Here is a 20,451-nt window from a genome sequence, read left to right on the forward strand (position 1 = left end):
CCCCGATCCGGTGGCGGCGGCGCCTTTTGTGCCTCGTCCCTTGGAGGAGACACAGCTCTCTCCGGTCGGGGGAAGCCTCACTGCTCCGCCGCCTCCCACCGCACCCTGGGGCGGGCGGGAAGAGCCCGCGGGGAGGTGTGAGGGGACGGGGATGGCCTTTCCCGCCCTTGGGTGCTGTGGAGCCCGGGGAAGTGCCCGTTCCCCTTCCCCCGACCCGCCTTGGGGAGCGAGGGCAGGGGAGGAGCTCGCTGGCCTCCTGACTGGCATCATCTCTGTGGAGTTCAAGCCCTTCTGTGGAAAGCCGAAGGTGTGGGTGTGGGTTTAGCGGTTGTGCAGGTTCTGGCGAGCGCTCCTTTGGACCTGCAGGAGGGTGAGGTGGACCTTGTCACCGTGTCCCAAGGCGTGGTTGTCCCTGCTCGGTGTCAGCTGTTTCCCCCGACCTGCGGGAGATGGTTGCGGGGTCGTGCCCATGGAGGGTGTGAAGGCCTGGCAGCCTGCCCAGCGCCTGTGGCAGCCGGTGCCGGGAGCGATGACGCTCACGAGGAGCGGGACACCGTCCCCGTCGAGCGTGTTCGTAGAATCATAGGTGCCCCCATCCCTGGAGGGGTTCAAGGCCAGGCTGGATGGGGCTTGGAGCAACCTGGTCTGGTGGGAGGTGTCCCTGCCCAGGGCAGGGGGGGTGGAACTCGATGATCTTTGAGGTCCCTTCCAACTCTAATCATCCTACGATTCAGGTTGGAAAAGACCCTAGGAATCATCTAGTCCAACCATCAACCCCCCCTCTACAAAGTTCTCCCATATCCCCCAACCCCACATCTTAAACACATTCAGGGATGCTGACTCAACCACCTCCCTGGACAGCATATTCCAGTCTATGAGCACTCTTTCTGTGAAGAATTGCTTCCTAACCTGTCCTGACCTGGACAGGCTGGAGAACCTCATGAGGTTCACCAAGAGCAAATGCAAGGTTCTGCACCTGGGCTGGAACAATCCTAGCCATCAGTACAGACTAGGGGGTGAGGTACCAGAAAGCAGCCCTGAGGAAAGGGACTTGGGGGTGCTGGTGGAGGAGAAGCTGGACATGAGCAGGCAGTGGGCACTTGCAGCCCAGAAGGCCAATCCCATCCTGGGCCGCATGAAAAGCTGCGTTGCCAGCAGGTCCAGAGAGGTGATTCTGCCACTTTGCTCTGGTGAGACCTCACCTGGAGTATTGTGTGCAGGTCTGGAGCCCTCAATATTGGAAGGACATGGACCTGATGGAGCAGGTCCATAGGAGGGCCACAAGGATGATCAGGGGGATGGAGCACCTCTGCTCCGAGGACAGGCTGAGGGAGCTGGGGTTGTTCAGCCTGGAGAAGAGGAGGCTCTGGGGAGACCTAATAGCGGCCTTCCAGTACCTGAAGGGAGCCTACAGGAAGGCTGGGGAGAACCTGTTTAGAAAGGCCTGCAGTGACAGGACGAGGGGCAATGGCTTCAAGCTGGAGGGGAACAGATTTAGATTGGAGATGAGGAGAGGGTTCTTCACTGTGAGGGTGGTGGAGCCCTGGAACAGGTTGCCCAGGGAGGTGGTTGAGGCCCCTTCCCTGGAGATAATCAAGGTGAGGCTTGATGAGGCCCTGGGCAACCTGGTCTGGTTGGGGGTGTCCCTGCTGACTGTGGGAATGATGGATTAGATGGGCTTTGGAGATCACTTCCAGGCTGGACGAATCTATGATTCTAATGTCCAGTGTAGTTCAGCACCTCAGTCACTGTCTTCCCCTCAAGTTCTCTGGGAAAGTGAACTTCTCAAAAAGGGACTTCTTTCTGGATGGGACGTAGTTCATATGTGTATGAAAACATCCCCTTTGAAGGTCACAGTGGTGGTGAGGAAGAGGATTTTTAAAATGGCTTAAATCTTTTCTATGCTTTTTTCAAGGAGGAGGGGAACCCAAACCAATGAAACAGTTTTAAGAAGAAAAAGTGAAGTGATGCAAGGCACAGTCTGTGGCAATGCAGTATGCATCACTGTGTGACTGGAATGTAGGTCTTGCCTGATTTTCACAGAATATTCATGGTTGGAAGGGACCTCTGAGATCATCAAGTCCAACCATACACACAAAAAAAGCAACCAACCCCGTCCCAACAATCTCAGGCACTAGAGCATGCCCTGAAGTGCCACATCTATATGTTTCTTGAATCCCCCCAGGGATGGTGACTCCACCACCTCCCTGGGCAGGCCCTTCCAGTGCCTGACCACCCTCTCAGGAAAGTTATTCTTCCTAAAATCTAATCTAAACCTCCCCTGCCCCAACTTCAGACCATTTCCTCTGGTCCTTGTTCCATGAGGTTATCACTCAAACCTTGCTGATGTACTTCAGTGCCTTCAAGATCCTTGTTGCTTGGGTAATAAAAATGACATGTTAAATTTATCTTAAGTTAAAATATTTTAAGGCTTTTGGTGAGAATGGACCTGCTCAAGTGTTTCCTGGGGCCCTGAATGGTATGAGGGTAACTGTTAAGGGTAGAAGATGCAGTTGTTACTGGAAAAAAGTTTTTGGATAGCAAAAGCTGAGGAGGGGAAGGTCATGTAGGCCTGAGCAATCCAGATGGCCTAGTAAGATAGTCTTGTTTGGATGACTTGCCTTCACCTATGATTAACCACAATTTACGTTCTTTATTCTTAGGCCATTAGTCCTTATTTTTTGGTGTCATCACCTGTTGTGACAAGAGGTAACTCAGAATGTCTCGGGCAGGAGTTTGGAGAAGCAGCTGGCAGCATATTGATGATGGTGACTTCTTAGGCTATGACTAAGATGAATTTTAAGGCTCTTCTGAATAATGACTTATCTTTACAGTTGCAATGAGTTTTGCATGAAATACTTTCTGGAATTACATGCCATTCATTATATTAAAAATATGATGTTAACATAATTATGTTGTATATAAATGTTATATATATATTAAAAAAAAGAAAGAAAAGCCAGTGACAAAATGGGAAGTGTTCTGAGAAGAGGCTGGTAAGTTGGACTTGCTGTAGGAGAGTGAAGAAGCTCCATCCACCTAGATAATCCACTTATCTCATCTTGGCCTTGCTTTGCCTGCGAGTTCTTCATGCCTTCAGAATATCTGCATGGGGAGAATGGGTGAAACAAAGTGATTTGCTGTGAAATGTTCCTTGGCTTTTAGTTCTGGCTCGCTCGGCAGCCTGACGGAGACAGGCTGGTAGTCTGCCAGCCACTTCCAAGCAGTGCCTGCAAGAGCCCCTGCAGATACGTGTTATCACACCTGACTCTTCCCTGTTGAGGCCCATGCTAACAATGGAGAGTGTTAAATACACATAGCTGCTACGTGTCTGGAACTCCTGGGGCTGTGAATTGAGCGTGCAGCCTTTCTGCTGAGGAGCACTGCTCGTGTTTTGTGGCTGTGTTGAGTCATAGGGTGCTGCAATCTCTGAGACCTTTTCCGGCATGGTGGTTTAACTCAGTGGCTTCCTTAAGCTTCCTCTTTACCTTCCAGCCCCGGATCTCCCAAGGAGGCTCCCCCTGTCACTTTGCAGGAGGGTGGGCTTTTTGGGAATGCAGGATGGTGCTGCTGCTGTTGTCTTTGCCCCTTCAATGGGCTGGATTGCAGGAGATGTTTGCAAAGTGATGGCTGTTGGTGCACCCCGGCTGAGTACCACATTGCTCTTTGGCTTTGCCTCTTTACAGAAAGAAATTCTTTGCTGTGTGGGTGGTGAGACACTGGCCCAGGTTGCCCAGAGAAGCTGTGGCTGCCCCATCCCTGGAGGGGTTCAAGGCCAGGCTGGATGGGGCTTGGAGCAACCTGGTCTGGTGGGAGGTGTCCCTGCCCAGGGCAGGGGGTTGGAACTAGATGATCTTTAAGGTCCCTTCCCACCCAAACCAGTCTATGATTCTATATCCTGCATAGTGGGAGGACATAGTGAGTCTATATTGTAGGTAATGACATGTACTTCGTTAAAGCTGACCCGTTACAAGGGTCCAACTCTCAATGTGGGCACCATAGTCTGGGTAGACCAAGTAGATGGAGACACTACAGTTTGCTGTGGCCTGTCTGCTGGTCTGCTGTCCTTTCAGGTGAAGCAAGGCAGATAAGAATAATTCTGTGGTGCTCACTTGTCATCTAGGCTGTGGTACAGAGCGAGCTAAGGATGATGCTGGACTTCTGCTTGACTTTTTTCCTGCCAATAAAAATAAAAATCTGTTCCCAGCTATTTCAGGAGGGCGGAAGCTTGTTCCCAGTGCTGTGAGCGTGGTCCAAGAAAAGGGAGGAGAAAAAGCTTCTTTTAAGAACAAAGTGTTCTTGTACTTTGACTCTCTGCTGTCACTGACAATGGAGATCAGTTGGTGCACAATAGCTTTTTCTCTGTGCTGAGCTGGCTCAGCAAGGCACATGCCCCTGCAAAATGCAGCGTTGGGGACATGTGCTTCTGTTGGGTTCCGTTGTGGGTTGGGTTTGACCCTTAATTACTGCACTAGGAATAACCAGCTTTATGTCAAATAGACAAGTCTATTTTTTCCTATGTGATCATATTTTTTTCTATGGGATAAGGGGGAGGAAAAAAGAGCAGAAAAAGCATGACCAGCTATGCTAATACCAGAGGAATGCAGTACAGCAAGCAGACTACTTGCTGTTAGAAAATTTACTTTCCCCATCATGTAGGTATTCCTTAAAGTACATTATTTTCCTTTGGAATTGCCCTACCAAACTAAGCAAACTTTTAGGAAACTGCTCACTTTCTTCTGCCTGTGGCTTCCCTTTCAGTGCTAATAGAGGGAACTCTGGCACCATGTAAGCATGGGTTTTTTTGGTTTTTTTTTTTTTTAAATGTTAGATTACTGTCACAAAAGCATCTCCATCAGCTGTTTGCTTCTATCAGGTGCTAGTCTGGGCTAGTCACCTGCTGTGCTCATGCGTGTGAAATCACCCCCCCCCCAGAAATCTTTCCTATTGCTGAAATGCTGGGGACAGCTTCTGGGGATCATCAGCGTGTGGCATTTCTCCCTGTTTGTTTTTAAGCGTTGTCAGGCAGCTTTCCATCTTCAATTCAGTGTGTCTTTACCCCTTGGTGTCTTTTTTCATCTGTCTTTAGTCCATCTCCTCATTTATAAGCTGTGCTGTGAGCTGGGGTTGACGAGGCACCTGCAAGCCTGCTGTGTGAGGTCTCTTGCCAAGCAGTGGAGAAATAAATCCAGCATTTCAGGCAGTGATTTACCTTTCATTAAGACCCACAGACCAATTTGTTTCTCTATTCCCATCAGTTTGTAGAAGATGTTTAGCCTGGATGTTTGGCAGTACAGATGAACCCCCCGAGGCATGATCTTTACTTGACAGATTGCAGCTCACCTTGCTAATTCCAGTACTTTTTTTTTTTTTTTTTTTTTTCCTCCAGTCTTGCTGTTACCTTTTCGGGGGGGGGTGTGCCTGGCTCCCCGAGACAGCAGGACACTTCTACAGCCTGCTCTGCTTGCTCTTCCCAAATGGGAGAAGGTTTCTTGTAATTTTTAAACCACGCGGAGCGGGTTACTTGTGAAATATTAAGAAATGAGCTAGCCTGAGGGAAGCGAAGTTATTAGCTCACACTTGTGTTAAGAAACAGCCCGGCTTTAAACTAACATGGCCTTATTGTGTGTTTTTTTGGCTAATGGTTTGGTGGTGGCTGCAAGTGCTTTGAATGCAGCACGCCCCCCCACCCCCCCCCCCCACACACCCCCTGATGTGGAGGCTCTTTGATTGCAGGGCTTGCAGTTGGCAGAGAAAGCATTTCTTGGGTGGTTAGTTTTGCTGGTTGTGCACAACAGATGGTTGAAGTCATACATGTTCAGTACATAGACATAGTTTAGTCATGTGGTGGGGTTTTTTTGCATTTTTTTGTTGGTTTTTTTTTATTTTTTGAATCAGACTTAGGTTGATGGTTGGGCTAGATGATCTTGAAGGTCCCCTCCAGCCTAGATGACTCTGTGCTTCTATGTTTTTATGTCCTGTAACTGATCCATCTGGGTTTAATAGCAGCCCCTTGTAACAGAAGCAGTTTCTAATAGCTCATTATGCTGCCCTGCAGGGAAAGGGCTTCTGCTAGTCAAGGGTTTTGCATTATTTGGTAGCTGGAAGGTGAAGTCAAAGGTTCACCTTGCATTACAGATGACTCTGGCAATGTAAATGGATCTAAACTTGAGAATAATATACCTGTGGGGGGGAAAAAAGGACCTTTTGGTGCCCTTGGCCAAACTGTAGGTGGTGGCCATGCACATTAGGTGGAATGGGCTTAAGTTATGTCCTGTCCCAAGTCCACCAGGCTGCAGTTTCTTCCTATGAACCACCGTCAGGATTGCATGTGGTGTTGGGTATAAGGGTGGGGAACGGAAAAGGAGAATGTGTAAGCTCATAAATAGGTGAATCATTGTGGGTTTTTGACTGTTTCCTCTAACTCACTGGCTCCTGAAGCAAACTCTGCTGACTAATGTCACGGCGCAGTGTCAGTGAAGGCCTCTGTGTAATTGGTGTCCTTCAAGGACTGCTGGGCAGAGGAGAAACGGAGAGCTCTGAAGTGAGGGGGTGACTCTGAAGGCTGCCAGCTCAGACGTTAACAAGAAGCATGTCTTGGAAATGTGCCTGATGTGAATGATGCACCCTTGTTCCCAGTGCTTGAGCTGGCTTTCAGAATAGTATTTTAGCAAATCTGCTGCATAATCTTGAATTACATCCCTGGACATTATAATATAACCTAGACCCCACTCCTATGGAGGGCCATTATGTGTCTTTTCCACAGATTTAATAATCCAGGCTCCTTGCACATGAATAATGTTGGCAGAGCTGGGGGTTACCCTCTGCTGGTGGTTGCAGTGCTAATTGATGCAGCATCTTTCTGGTCAACACCCTGACCTGAAACTGCTCCAGATTTCATAGCAGGTGAACACTGGGACTTCTGATACTGTTGATAAGCAAATGCTGTCAATAAAAATAACAGAGCTTACCTTAAAGTAGCAGCTTGTGAAGCTGGTGTAAAAGCTACTTGGCATTCCTGTTGCTGATGCCCTTGTTATTTTCCTCCAAAGTTGGACTCTTCATTGTTTTTCAGATACCTGTCCACCAGGAAGGACTTGCTATTCAACTGTTGTGTGCAGAAGAATTTGGAAAGCTGCTTGGAGGCAGTGAGGAGGATGTCCCATTAGAATGAGGAAAAGGTGGCATGGGAGACCACAGAGGAACCTCTTGCCCTCACTCAGAAATGGTTGCTCCTTTTGGCGTGGTGTTTTCTCCTCCTCCTCACACAAAACCACCCAATAATTGGCATGCAGATTTTGCTGTGTTAAACGATGTGGTATTGTGTGGGAGGTGCTCTGAAACCTTTTTGTTGTTCCTGAGGTATGGAGAGCCTCCAAGGAGTGCTCACCTAAACTAGCACATGAACTTTTGCTCTGAACATGACTTGTCAGTGTCAGGGAACACCAGTGATCTAACTCCATATGGTTGCAGATTTCAGTCATTGTCAGTAATTCTCTCTTCTGAGTAATCATTAAGTATTGCAATTAAGCCAGCGGTTATGTAAAGATGATAAATGGGGTGAAAGGCAAAGGTCCAACTACTAGGGAAACAGGAGAAGTCCCTGAAATGTTCCCAGTGGCTTGTGTTTGAGCCTGACAAAGTATCTCTAAATGAGCTTTCATGAAACAACATGTAAAGCTTGGCTTTGTGGGTAGCTGTTTATCTGGAGGTAAGAAGCTTTTTTGACATCTCATAAATGTGTGATTTTTGCCTGAGGTTTTACTGGATCTTTCTCAAATACCGCGTAGGTTCTATATGTAGGAGAATTACTTAGTGATGCATAAGTGAAACTGATCTTTTGGCTGTTTGGTACAGGCTGCTTTTTGCTTGTCTCCTGAGTAGAACGGAGGCTATGGCTTCTAATTTTATTTCATGCTTTTTTGATTTCTAATACACAGACACGTTATTTTCCCCTCAGTGGGATGGATCAGCCTCCATTGTGATAGGTCTTTGTAGCATAAAGTTGTTGTTTAGCATAGGAACCAGCTGAAAAGGCAATGGATGGTACAGATCCCTAGCTGGCAGAAAGGAAATTGCTCCCATTGCTGTGTGTGGTGTCTCTTGTTTTTTCAAAGTAGCTATAAACAGGCTTTTCACTTGATCAAAGTGCAAACTTTGGCTTTGATAGTGCCTTTATTTCAGGTGCCTGGGAATAAGTGGAAGGATTAGATTAAATAAAGCTAAATAAAAATGCCTTGCTGCTCTGGTTGCTGGGACATGCATAGTTTTTGGAAATATGATGGATGGGAGGAAGAAGAAAGCTGAGACAGAGGACTTAAAACTGGTTTGCTGTAGCACCTGGTAGACATGGGCCCTTATGAATGCCCAAAGGCTTCTGGCCAAGAGTGGAGCAAGAGGGGGACCTGATCTCATCCTTGCTGGTTTTGGGAAGTGTGCTTAAATCCCGTGGGAGATCACAGAATCTTAGTGGTTGGAAGGGACCTCTGAGATCATTGAGTCCAACCACCAAAAAAAAAAAAACCAACAAAAAAACCCCAAAAAAACCAAACACCAAACAAATACAAATACAAAACACACCACACCAAACGCCCACCGAAAACACCGCACCCACCAACTAAACCCCACACTCAACACCTCACCATAAACCAATAACCTTGGGCACTAGAGCATGCCCTGAAGAGCCATGTCTATACATTTCTTAAATCCCTCCAGGGATGGTGACTCCACCACCTCCCTGGGCAGGCTGTTCCAGTGCCTGACCACTCTCTCAGTAAAGTAATTCTTTCTAACATCTAATCTCAATCTCCCCTGCCCCAACTTCAGACCATTTCCTCTGGTCTTGTCGTTCGTCCTTTGGGAGAAGAGGCCAACACCTGCCTCTCTACACCCTCCTTTCAGGTAGTTGTAGAGGGCAATGAGGTCTCCCCTCAGCCTCCTCTTCTCCAAACTCAACATGCCCACTTCCCTCAGCCTCTCCTCGTAGGACTTGTTCTCCAGACCCCTCCCCAGCTTGGTGGCTCTCCTCTGGACACGCTCCAGCACTTCAATGTCCTTCCTGCAGTGAGGGGCCCAGAGCTGAACACAGTACTCGAGGTGAGGCCTCACCAGTGCCCAGTCCAGAGGCACGATGACTTCCCTACTCCTGCTGGCCATGCTATTCTTGATACGAGCCAGGATGCCATTGGCCTTCTTGGCCACCTGGGCACACTGCTGGCTCCTGTTCAGCCTGCTGTCCACCAACACCCCCAGGGCCTTTTCTGCCAGGCAGCTCCAGCCACTCTGCCCCAAGTCTGTAGCGTTGCCTGGGGTTGTTGATCTGGCACCAACAGTAAAACTGCTTCAACTATTGATTTGTGGAGTGCAAGTCAGCGGTCCCCTGGGGCGCTCTGGGCAGCCTTAGTGCAAGATGCTACGCCGGTGTCAAGCTTGGTGGTGGTGGTCCCATCTCCTGGGAAGGCATGGGTAAAGGGAACCATCCTTTCCAGTCTTCCTCTTTATCCTCCCCATCTCCCAGGTAGGGTACTGCAGCTTTCTGGAGTTAGATGAACCTGTGGACTGAAGGTCAGACTATTTTGCAAGTGGGCATGGACTTTTATGAATAGGGTAGGTAAATGCATCTAGGCAGTAGAAACTTCTTTGGGTGACATGACCCTGCAATTTCTGGCTGCTTTGGGAAGAGCCTACTGCCTCCTTTGTATAGCAAAGCCTTAAAAGATACTGCAGTACAGCAGGAGGTTACAAGCTACAAAGCTCCTGAGCTACAAAGGCATGGCTCAATAGCCTGTGTCCCCATGGCTTGTGCTGAGGCTCACAACTTTTTGACACTTATCTGGGGTGAGCTTGCAAGTGCAGGATTTCTTACTCTCTTTCAGAAGAGAGTGTTGCATGCTCTTTCTGAGCACCAAACTGAAACTGTTCCCCTAGGTTTCATAAAGCAAAAGGTGGCAGTGCTAGATTTTGATTGTCATTAGCCAAGTATCTTCTTACTCTTCTGTGTAATAAGTGCCACTGACAGAGATTTTAATTCGTTCGATACAGGGGTTCAAGTCTGGTCAGAGAATCATTGTGTCAATGTATTTGCAGGTCTGTCTGTACCCTCCAATCCATTCAGTAGAAGAAATGTAGAAATGGAGGTATTGTGAAAAGTTTCTTCCTTGAAACAACGTTTTGTTTTATTTCCCAGAACTTTTATGGCCATAGCACTTCTGAGGATGATGTGTAGCTGGACAGTACTGAGCCGCTCTGACAGGTAGAATTAGTTCCTGGAACAGCTATTGCCTTAGCAGCAGAACTGGGAAAGCAAGGGAAGATATTGGCAGGGTTGTGGTTGTGATTGGCTGTGATTCAGCAAGAGCTGATCCAGTAGGCAGTCCTCACTGTTCCTGGGAAGCTGTTCGGTGAGATAATGCCACGAGTTAGGATACTGACCCTTCAAAAGGGCATTGCATCCCCAAATGCCCCACACCCCTGTTGGAGGGGCGAGTTGGAAACTGCATTGGTCTGGGTCCTTTCTGTGCAGACCAGCAAGGACCATCTGTATGTTGTTAAAACAAAATATGCCTTTGACATTGTTTTGTTAAGGTTTGAACAGGATAATATCTCGATCTTCTGACATGAGCTCCTTTCTGTCAGGTTGTCTGTCTGTCTTGGAAATGGCTGAACCTCATGAGGTTCACCAAGAGCAAGTGCAAGGTTCTGCACCTGGGCTGGAACAATCCTCACCATCAGTACAGACTGGGGGGTGAGGTACCAGAAAGCAGCCCTGAGGAAAGGGACTTGGGGATGCTGGTGGAGGAGAAGCTGGACATGAGCAGGCAGTGGGCACTTGCAGCCCAGAAGGCCAATCCCATCCTGGGCTGCATGAAAAGCTGCGTTGCCAGCAGGTCCAGAGAGGTGATTCTGCCACTTTACTCTGCTCTGGTGAGGCCTCACCTGGAGTATTGTGTGCAGGTCTGGAGCCCTCAATATAAGAAGGACATGGACCTGATGGAGCAGGTCCAGAGGAGGGCCACAAGGATGATCAGGGGGATGGAGCACCTCTGCTACGAGGACAGGCTGAGGGAGCTGGGGTTGTTCAGCCTGGAGAAGAGGAGGCTCCGGGGAGACCTCATAGCGGCCTTCCAGTACCTGAAGGGGCCTACAGGAAGGCTGGGGAGAGCCTGTTTAGAAAGGCCTGTAGTGACAGGACGAGGGGCAATGGCTTTAAGCTGGAGGGGAACAGATTTAGACTGGAGATGAGGAGAGGGTTCTTCACTGTGAGGGTGGTGGAGCACTGGAACAGGTTGCCCAGGGAGGTGGTTGAGGCCCCTTCCCTGGAGATATTCAAGGAGAGGCTCGACGAGGCCCTGGGCAACCTGGTCTAGTTGGGGGTGTCCCTGCTGACTGCGGGGAGGTGGGACTAGATGGCCTTTGGAGGTCCCTTCCGGCCTGGACAACTCTATGGCTCTATAACAATATTCCTAGAAATAAGATTAAGACTCTTGGGGGAAGAAGTAATGTGCATAACAGGGAGCCACCAAGTCAGTCCTCTTCGGCTGAGCTTCCCATCCCTTCTCAAAGCTGCCACGTAGGGAAAGGAAGAATCCAGGCTCGAAGGGCTGCTCTGTCATCACAGGTGACAGGCTTTGGGGTGGCGAAGGGGTTGTACTCCTTAACCCAGTACAAACGATACCTGACGTAAGAGGTGGAAGCGCTATTTAAAAGCACTGCGTGGAACTGAGTCAGCTGAAGGTCAAAGGAGGCCTTTTGGCCCCAGAACAGGTTAAACGGGCTCCACCCCCATCAGGTCTGGAAATGAGGAAGTCTCCTGTCACCGGTGTGATTCTGTCACAGGGCTTTGCAGGAAGCAGAGCTGCTGGGAAGCTTGGATGCTGTTGGAGAGCAGAGCCTGCTCTGTCACCTCTTTCAATGTCCTTCTCCCAGCCCAGCCACTAGAAAAGAGCAGGTTAACCCCAGTGAGCTGGCACCCCTCCCCAAGGCTGGGGGCTCTTTGCAGCTGTACACTGGAGATGGTGACTTGGCCCATTTCATAGAATCATAGAATTGTCTAGGTTGGAAAGGACCTTTAAGTCCTTTCTAGGTGAGTCGGACTTATCTAGTCCGACCATCAACTTAACCCTGACTAAAAAAAAAAACCCACATCACTAAATCATGTCTCTAAGCACAATGTCAACCCATCTTTTGAACACCTCCAGGGATGGTGCCTCAACCCCTTCCCTGGGCAGCCCATTCCAAGGCTTGATAACCCTTTCAGTGTAAAATTTTTTCCTAATATCCAGCCTGAACCTCCCTTGGTGCAACTTGAGGCCGTTTCCTCTTGTCCCATCACCTTTCCTTGGGAGAAGAGACCGACCCCCACCTCTCTACACCCTCCTTTCGGGGAGTTGTAGAGAGCAAGAAGGTCTCCCCTCAGCCTCCTCTTCTCCAGGCTGAACACCCCCAGCTCCCTCAGCCTCTCCTCATAAGACTTATTCTCCAGACCCCTCACCATCTTTGTTGCCCTTCTCTGGACCCGCTCCAGCACCTCAATGTCTTTTTTATGGTAGGGGGCCCAAAACTGGACACAGCCCTCAAGGTGGGGCCTCACCAGTGCCCAGTCCAGGGGGACCATCACCTCCCGAGTTCTACTCACCACGCTGCTCCTGACGCAGGCCAGGATGCTGGTGGCCTTCTTGGCCACCTGGGCACACTGCTGGCTCCTGTTCAGCCCACAGTCCACCAACACCCCCAGGGCCTTTTCTGCCAGGCAGCTCCAGCCACTCTGCCCCCAGCCTGGAGCGCTGCAGGGGGTTGGTGGGACCCAAGGGCAGGACCCGGCCCTTGGCCTTGTTGAACCTCATCCCATTGGCCTCGGCCCATCCATCCAGCCTGTCCAGGTCCCTCTGCAGAGCCTTTCCACCCTCCAGGAGGTCTATACTCCCACCCAACTTGGTGTCATCTGCAGACTCACTGAGGGATCCCCTCATCCGGATCATTGATGAAGATGTTAAAGAGAACCAGCCCCAATACCAAGCCCTGTGGGACACCACTCGTGACCAGCCAACAACTGGATTTAACTCCATTCCCCACCACTCTCTGGGCCTGGCCTCCAGCCAGTTTTTAACCCAGTGGAGAGTCCTCCCATCCAAGCTACAGGCAGCCAGTTTCTCCAGGAGGATCCTGTGGAAGGGGATGTTGTCTAGCTCAGCTCCCGGAGCTCCCTGTGCGGCCGTGCCTCCGTGGTTGGTGGTGCAAGTGGCAAGGCTGATGGAGACCTATTGGGCTCTTGGTGGCTGTGTATCTGACCTGGAACCGAAACATCCGTGAGGCACCGAGTTGGCTCTCTGAAAAGTGGAGAGCAGAGTTGGGAAGTATCACTAGCAAAGGGTGGGTTTTTTGATTATTAAATGCACTGAGGCAGTGTTTCTTCAGAGGAACTGTGTATAGGTGTTTGGACACATCTGAGGAAGATGGGTGAAGATATTCTTTGAAAATCACAGCCTATCTTTGATTAACTATTGCTTTCTTAGGTGACTTTTTTTCCTGAAGTGAATGCTGTGTTTGTGAAATTAATGTTTTCTTTCTTTTCAACAGTGGGCCACTATACGGATAGAAAAAGGTGTCAAAAAGCCCCAGCCCCAGATGCTAAAGACTCCTGCTGCTAATGGTGAGAGCTCGGGATAAAGTCAAGTTGATAAAACTGAAGAAGGAGCACAGAGTCCTTCTCAAATGCAGAAGTTAGACGTGTACATGGAGAACTGGAGAAGAGGTTGGGTGGTTGTTACATCTGGTTGTTTTGCAATGCCCCTGACACAAGAATTGTTCCTGCAGAATGAAATACTTCTTTTACTGGCTTGTACTGAATGATTGAAAAACCAGGGGATGAGGAAATTAGGGGTATGAAATGACACAATTTTAACAAAACAAAGTAGAGCGTAAGATGGGGACTGTCCTCAATTGAGAGAAAATTTTGAGTTACCATATAAGCTTGATTTTTTGTCTTGAAATCTGTCTTTAAATCACTGATTACAGGGCTGCTGGTTAACTCTCTCAGTCCTAACAGCATCAGAGTACACTTAATCTCTGAGAAGATCTAAGTATTTAGTGGACAGCACTTTTCTTCCCCAAGCTGAGTGATTTTTCTGTTGTAGGACTCCTGAATGAATGGAAGTGTGTAGTGTTAGACTTGTTCCCTTTGTTCAGTCTGCTGCTGTTCACTTTTTGACTCCTGGAGTTACCTCAGTGTTTGCCAGATGAACTTCTTACGCTCATTGGCTGTGGAAAGGGCAGAGTAAGAGTTGCTTCACATTTCTTCCTTTAGCCTAATTTTGAAATGAGTTATTTTACTATATCTTTACCCATGCCGCGCGTGTGTCGTGGTAGGCTGTACTAGGTCAGAGTTGGCTGTAAGGCTTTGGAGCTGGAAGCCCAGTGAGAGCAGTCTGTTTGCCCAGAAAATAGAAGGCTGAACAAGGTGTTGCAGTCGGCGTTTGGTTTTTTCTCCAGATTCCCCACTGCTGTGGTATCACCATTGACTTGAGTTTGACTGCACTTGGCAGCAGGGGCAGCTATTTTCTGTGTGCTCCCTCGTTAGGCAGCACAGCTGGAAACAGGACCAGCTTGCCAGTTAGCATACAAGTTGATGGTTACCCGAATTAGCTCATGTGAACAAGGTACAATAAAGAACTGCTGAACTGATAGTGTTTTTTCATCTCCAAAGGAGTATCCTTATCAATACTGTGGGCACAGTACCAATCTGTAAGGCCAAGTGTGAGACAAGACTCCAGTGGAAGCAGATCAAACTGTCAGTTAACACCTGTAATAATAAACTGAAAGTACTGCACAGCAGCTCTTCAAATGGGTTAAAATTTGTCTTTTTAAATTGCTGACTTTAAAGCGGCTGAGAAAAAGGGTGTCCTGTATCACTCCTGAAAGTGGTGGGGTTTTTTGGGGGTGGCAGGAAGGCAAGATGAGTGGTCCTTCCAAACAATGCCCTGCTAGCTAGGTTTCACAGGTTGTCAGTGATGCAGCAAGATATTGTTTTTCTTCCTGGAAGGATGATAGTGTCTCATCAAGTCACAGGTCAGCGAGAGGGCAAGAGACCCAACTCAGCTGCTTTGGTCACGCAGTAGGAGCTCTTGTTTTCCTAGACATCTGGTCATTCTGGCACACAGTTGGTATTTTTTTGTTTTCTTCTCTAGAAAAGAAAAGGGAGAGAGGACCCAGCTAGTAGATCGTGTTCTATGAGTTATCTTTTAGTAAAGCTACAAGTGCTGTTCCCTCTGTGTGTGTGACTGAGAGCTGTGTAGTGCTAATATGTGTTGTAGTTCAGGACCTGGACTAATCTGGGTGTACTCTGCAGCCTGGAGGATTAGTGATAATAAAAATGGCCTGAGGTTATTCATATAGATGGCTGCATGCAGGCTGTGTCCAAGTGGTCTTAGGGATGGGGTTACACAACTGGGACTGTGGCCTGAAGCACGCTTCTTCATGTCCTTTTTAGATTTTAAAATTAAAATAAAAATGTTTCCCCACTCTAGGTGACTCTTACTGCAGTGAGCTGGAGTCTAAACTGTTCCATACTTGAGAAGGTGTGGGAAGCAGGGGAGATGTGGAGTCTGTAATGCCAAGCTGTGCTCTGTATATTGCTCTTGGGCACTTTTTCAGTGTAGGACTAACTGACTTGTTATTAGGAGTTTGGGTTCCTCTACGTGGATGAAAATACCTGAGGATCAGGGCAGGTGGAGGAGGTCTAGTAGTGCAGTATAGAAGTTGGCAGAACACAAGCAGACAGAGGCCCAGTTGCATTACTCAATATTTACTGAGGGAGGAGAAATTCCCTCTGATAACTAATTATGGAGTAGTTGATTAAAACAGGGTAAAGGTAAGTGTCTATGTGTGTGTAAAGTGCTGAAGGGGAACACCTCTTTCATCTTTCCTGACCATCCAGCCCTCACTAGGAGGTGGGTCAGGATGGGAGGGAGTATTGCAGACACATGGGCAAGGACAACTTTTCCTGTTCCCAGGCAGAGCACAAATGGTCCTCCCAAAGACCTTAAAATCCAAGTGTCCCTCAATAGGAAAGACAAAAGAGAGCGTAACTGAGGAGACACTGCAGCACTAAATCTGGTGTGTTTTGCAGCTCTGGGCAGAAATGGCAGCCAGAAGTGGCAACACACCATACCCTGTGTCGGTATGATGGTATGATGAGGTGTCTCAAGAAAAACGTTGGCTGGTGTAGGTTCAACAAGGCCAAGTGCCAAGTCCTGCCCTTGGGTCCCACCAACCCCCTGCAGCGCTCCAGGCTGGGGGCAGAGTGGCTGGAGCTGCCTGGCAGAAAAGGCCCTGGGGGTGTTGGTGGACACCGGCTGAACAGGAGCCAGCAGTGTGCCCAGGTGGCCAAGAAGGCCACCAGCATCCTGGCCTGTGTCAGGAACAGCGTGGGGAGTAGGGCCCGAGAGGTGATTGTCCCCCTGGACTGGGCACTGGTGAGGCCTCACCTCAAGTACTGTGTCCAGTTTTGGGCCCCCTACCATAAAAAAAGACATCGAGGTGCTGGGGCATGTCCAGAGAAGGGCAACAAAGATGGTGAGGGGTCTGGAGAACAAGTCTTATGAGGAGAGGCTGAGGGAGCTGGGGGTGTTCAGCCTGGAGAAGAGGAGGCTGAGGGGAGACCTTATTGCTCTCTCCAACTCCCTGAAAGGAGGGTGTAGAGAGGTGGGGGTCGGTCTCTTCTCTCAAGTCACAGGCGACAGGACAAGAGGAAATGGCCTCAAGTTGCACCAGGGGAGGTTCAGGCTGGATATTAGGAAAAATTTTTTCCCTGAAAGGGTTCTCAGGCATTGGAATGGGCTGCCCAGGGAGGTGGTTGAGGCCCCATCCCTGGAGGTGTTCAAAAGACGGGTTGATGTAGTGCTGGGAGGTCTGGTTTAGTGATGATGCTCCTTGTTTGTTGTGTGGGTGTCTAGTTTTGTCAGTGAGGTTGACGGTTGGACAAGATGATCTTTAAGGTCCCTTCCAACCTAGAAGATTCTGTGATTCTGTGATTCTGTGATTCTGTAGTTGCCGTGTGGGGAATTACCTGGTGCTGTCCCCTCAAGGTCCCTCTGTGTTAGAAGACAGTGTGTTTATGTGCCAGGCCCTCTTGGTTGAGCAGATAACTTGAAGGCTTAGTTGTCTAATAGCTAACAGCTGGATAACTAGCTCTCAGCTGTTAGTGTGGGTGCTGGGTTCAGGTTTTGGGTTTAAAAAAACTGTTAAGTCTGTGAAGTCAGAGTTCTGAAAGTCACATCCACTAAAAGAAAAGCTTATGCGAATAATGTGACTAAGTAGATGGTGTCAAATTTTAGCCTGGTATAATTAGGTGGGTAGAGTATGTGAGCTTGAAAGCTTGGGCCTTGTGCTGTGACACTGAGCAGTGGCTAGGACTTTTTTTTTTTTTTTTTTTGGTTGAGTGATGTTTGCTCTACTCCTGTGTAATGCTGCCTTTTAGCTGTCTGGCAAACTCACCTCTGCCCGTGGCCAAGGGATTAAAGGCTGTTAAATGTTACTTCTGATTACAAGAAGGCCGAGTACATCACCTGAGCAGCATGTGTTTAGTTGTGTTCATGATAAATTGAGGTGCTGCCCAGGTCTTGGCTTACAGTAGCTTGTCCCAAGGCAGCTTGTGCGCAGGAGTGTCGTGTGACAGTGACAGCACAGGCTTGTGAGGCAAGACATTACAACCATGCTATCTCAGCTGTGCCAGCACCATCTTAATTAACCTTGAACCCTGGGCTGGTTTCAGCCAAGAACCAGGAGGAGCCAGCTGCTTGGCTGATCATAGAATCATCTAGGTTGGAAGAGACCCTTGGGATCATCGAGTCCAACCATCTACCCTACTCTACAAAGTCATCTCCTACACCATGTCCCTTAGCACTGCATCTAAAATGATGCTGAATTTAGGGCTGAATAAGGGTTCCCTGTGCTCCTGGGAACTGGAGAGAAGAGTGGTGCTTGTCTGATGGGTGCTGCAGAGTCCCCATGGCCAGTCTCTCTTGCCCAGGACCTGTCTCCCACCCCAGCAGCAGCAGGTTGGGCTGATGTTCCATATGATGATCCATAGTCCTGGATGTTTCACAGCTTGGAGGTTTAAGGGACTGACAGAGAGGAAAAACTGAACTGCAAACTAGAGCTCTGGTTTGGGTTTAAGCGTAGTCTGTCCTCCTAAATGTTTGATATGATGAGTGTTTGTATAATTTACATCCTGAAGGGCGTGTGGGTGATTGGGTGGGCCATATGAACAATTTATATTTATAGGCTAGTGGTAGGACAGTGTACTAGGATGGCCTGCTGCAAGCTGTGGAGTTCAGAGCTGAAGGTGTTCCTAGGTTTTGTTGCAGAGTGACATCTCTCTTCCACGTTGTTCTTTAGTGTCTACCTTAGTCATCTATGGGACTTGTATCTTGGACCTTCTGTGTTATCCCATATGCATGCTACAGTACAATATAAAGATTTTTTCCATGGCACTTGTAACTTAAATGTTGCCTGTGATAGTCACAGTGTTTTTCTCCTGGCAAGACTTTGTTGGGATGCAGATTTCCACACCGTGGCATGTGTATTTGTGGGAAAACATCTAGTAGCTTGAAACAGTTGGGTGCTTCCTCCTTTCCCCCTTTTTTTTTTTTTTTTTTTAATCTCAACATGAAAGCACAGAGATTATGCAACTCCTCAGAGGGTGTCTGACAGTGGCAACCTGAACTTTGACCTCTGTAGTCCTAGTTGGGTGTCTCAGGGGATGGTTTTTCTGGTTAAATGTTATTCTAGATTTCTTTAGTCATCAATTTCTGGAGCCAGGCTTGCTTACCAGAGAACAGCTACTTGATCTTTAGATTTAGCTTACACAATTTGTCCTTGCCTTTGAAAGCTCGGGTGAGAAATCGGTGCTTATCAGACCAGAAGTATAAAAAATGAAAAGGGGGGAGGAGAGGGAATATTTGCTATTTGCAGTTCTGAACTCCCCAGATTTCTTTTTCTATTGCCAGGCATTAATGTGGGCAGTTTAACTGAAACACAACGGTTAGTGCTGAACTAAATTATATCAAGACACCTAAATTATATGTAGGCACACATTTATTTGGGGTTTTTTTGAGGGTTTTTTCTTTGATTTAAACAAAAATAAAAAATATTAGGGGTTGGGTCCTGTCTATGCTTATAGAAAAGACTTGTGCTGTGAAGAGGGAGAGGTGCATTTGATTCCCTGCTGGTCCATGCCCAGATGTCAGGTAGCTGTTGTGGTCTGGGGCTTTGGCAGGTAGTAGGAGAGCATCTCTCAGCTGAATGTGATTGTGGGACACCAGGATGTCTGACAAGAGAAGAAGGGAATGGGGAAGCCTCCATGGAGGAGACTGAATGCCCTTAAAAACCCAAGGAGAAAGGAATGGGAAGGTCAAGGTCTTGGTTTCCTACGGAAGGGTAGGATGGTCTTGGATAAAGTTGCTCAGTTGAGGGCTTGGCAGGTGGTGGGAAAGGATTGGCCTTCTTGCCTCACCTTCAGTAGGCAACAGAGGTTGATGTATTTACTGCTCAAGGTGTTTGTGGGAGGAAAGGGAGCTAGAACTGGTCTACTGAAGAGTGTGCTGTGTTCAACTACCCATCTGATCTTGCCATCGTAGGAGGGGCTCTGGAGCAAATTTGTCTCCTCTAATAATGCAGAGCAGCAAGGGATTTGGAGGATGACTTTATTGCATAGAATTACTTCCTCATGGTTACCCTTTCCTTCCTCAAGGTATCATCGAACGGGATGAAACGCCGATGGAGAAAGAAATTGCGCGGCTGCATCGAGTGGACTTTGAATTCTCCGACATATTCTACTTCTGCAGAAAAGGGTTTGAGGCCATTGTGGAAGATGAAGTCACCCAGAGGTTTTCCTCTGAAGAGCTGGTCTCCTGGAATCTCCTCACAAGGACTAATGTCAACTTCCACTACATCAGCCTGAGGCTGACCATCGTGTGGGGCATCGGGGTGATAGTGCGGTACTGCTTCCTGCTGCCCCTACGGTGAGCTCAGGGGTGCCCAGGGATTTTGTCAGTCTGGGATCACACAAATGGGTGTTTTCTTGGGAAATGTCGCCTCAGCTTTTTGTAATCCAAAAGTGGCGTTAGCAGATACAGAAGATGAACTGGCTTAAACTCTCCTTTGAATGGTTAAGAAGCCATTCAGAACATTTTTATCTTGCCGTTTACTGTGGAGAGTAGATTAGAATCATAGAAGCACAGAATCATCTAGGTTGGAAGAGACCCTTGGGATCATCGAGTCCAACCACCTCCCCTACTCTACAAAGTCCTCCCCTACACCCTGTCCCTCAGCACTGCATCTAAACATCCCTTAAACACAGCCAGGGATGGTGACTCCACCCCCTCCCTGGGCAGCCTGTTCCAATGCCCGACCACTCTTTCGGTGAAAAATTCCTTCCTAATGTTCAGTCTAAAC

At 48.4% G+C, this 20,451-nt stretch overlaps 1 protein-coding gene across 1 annotated transcript in view; it reads left to right on the forward strand.

Moving 5' to 3' along the window:
• LOC106892696 (glycerol-3-phosphate acyltransferase 3) overlaps nt 1-20,451 on the forward strand; it is a 29,346-nt gene that overhangs the window by 381 nt on the left and 8,514 nt on the right. The window contains exons 2-3 of the mRNA XM_014950087.1: nt 13,576-13,648; nt 19,748-20,018. Coding sequence (XP_014805573.1) covers nt 13,576-13,648; nt 19,748-20,018 — 344 coding nt within the window. The remainder of the gene's footprint in view (nt 1-13,575; nt 13,649-19,747; nt 20,019-20,451) is intronic.

Source organism: Calidris pugnax, unplaced genomic scaffold (genome assembly GCF_001431845.1).
Source record: "Calidris pugnax isolate Ruff unplaced genomic scaffold, ASM143184v1 scaffold42, whole genome shotgun sequence".
Classification (NCBI taxonomy): Eukaryota; Metazoa; Chordata; class Aves; order Charadriiformes; family Scolopacidae; genus Calidris; species Calidris pugnax.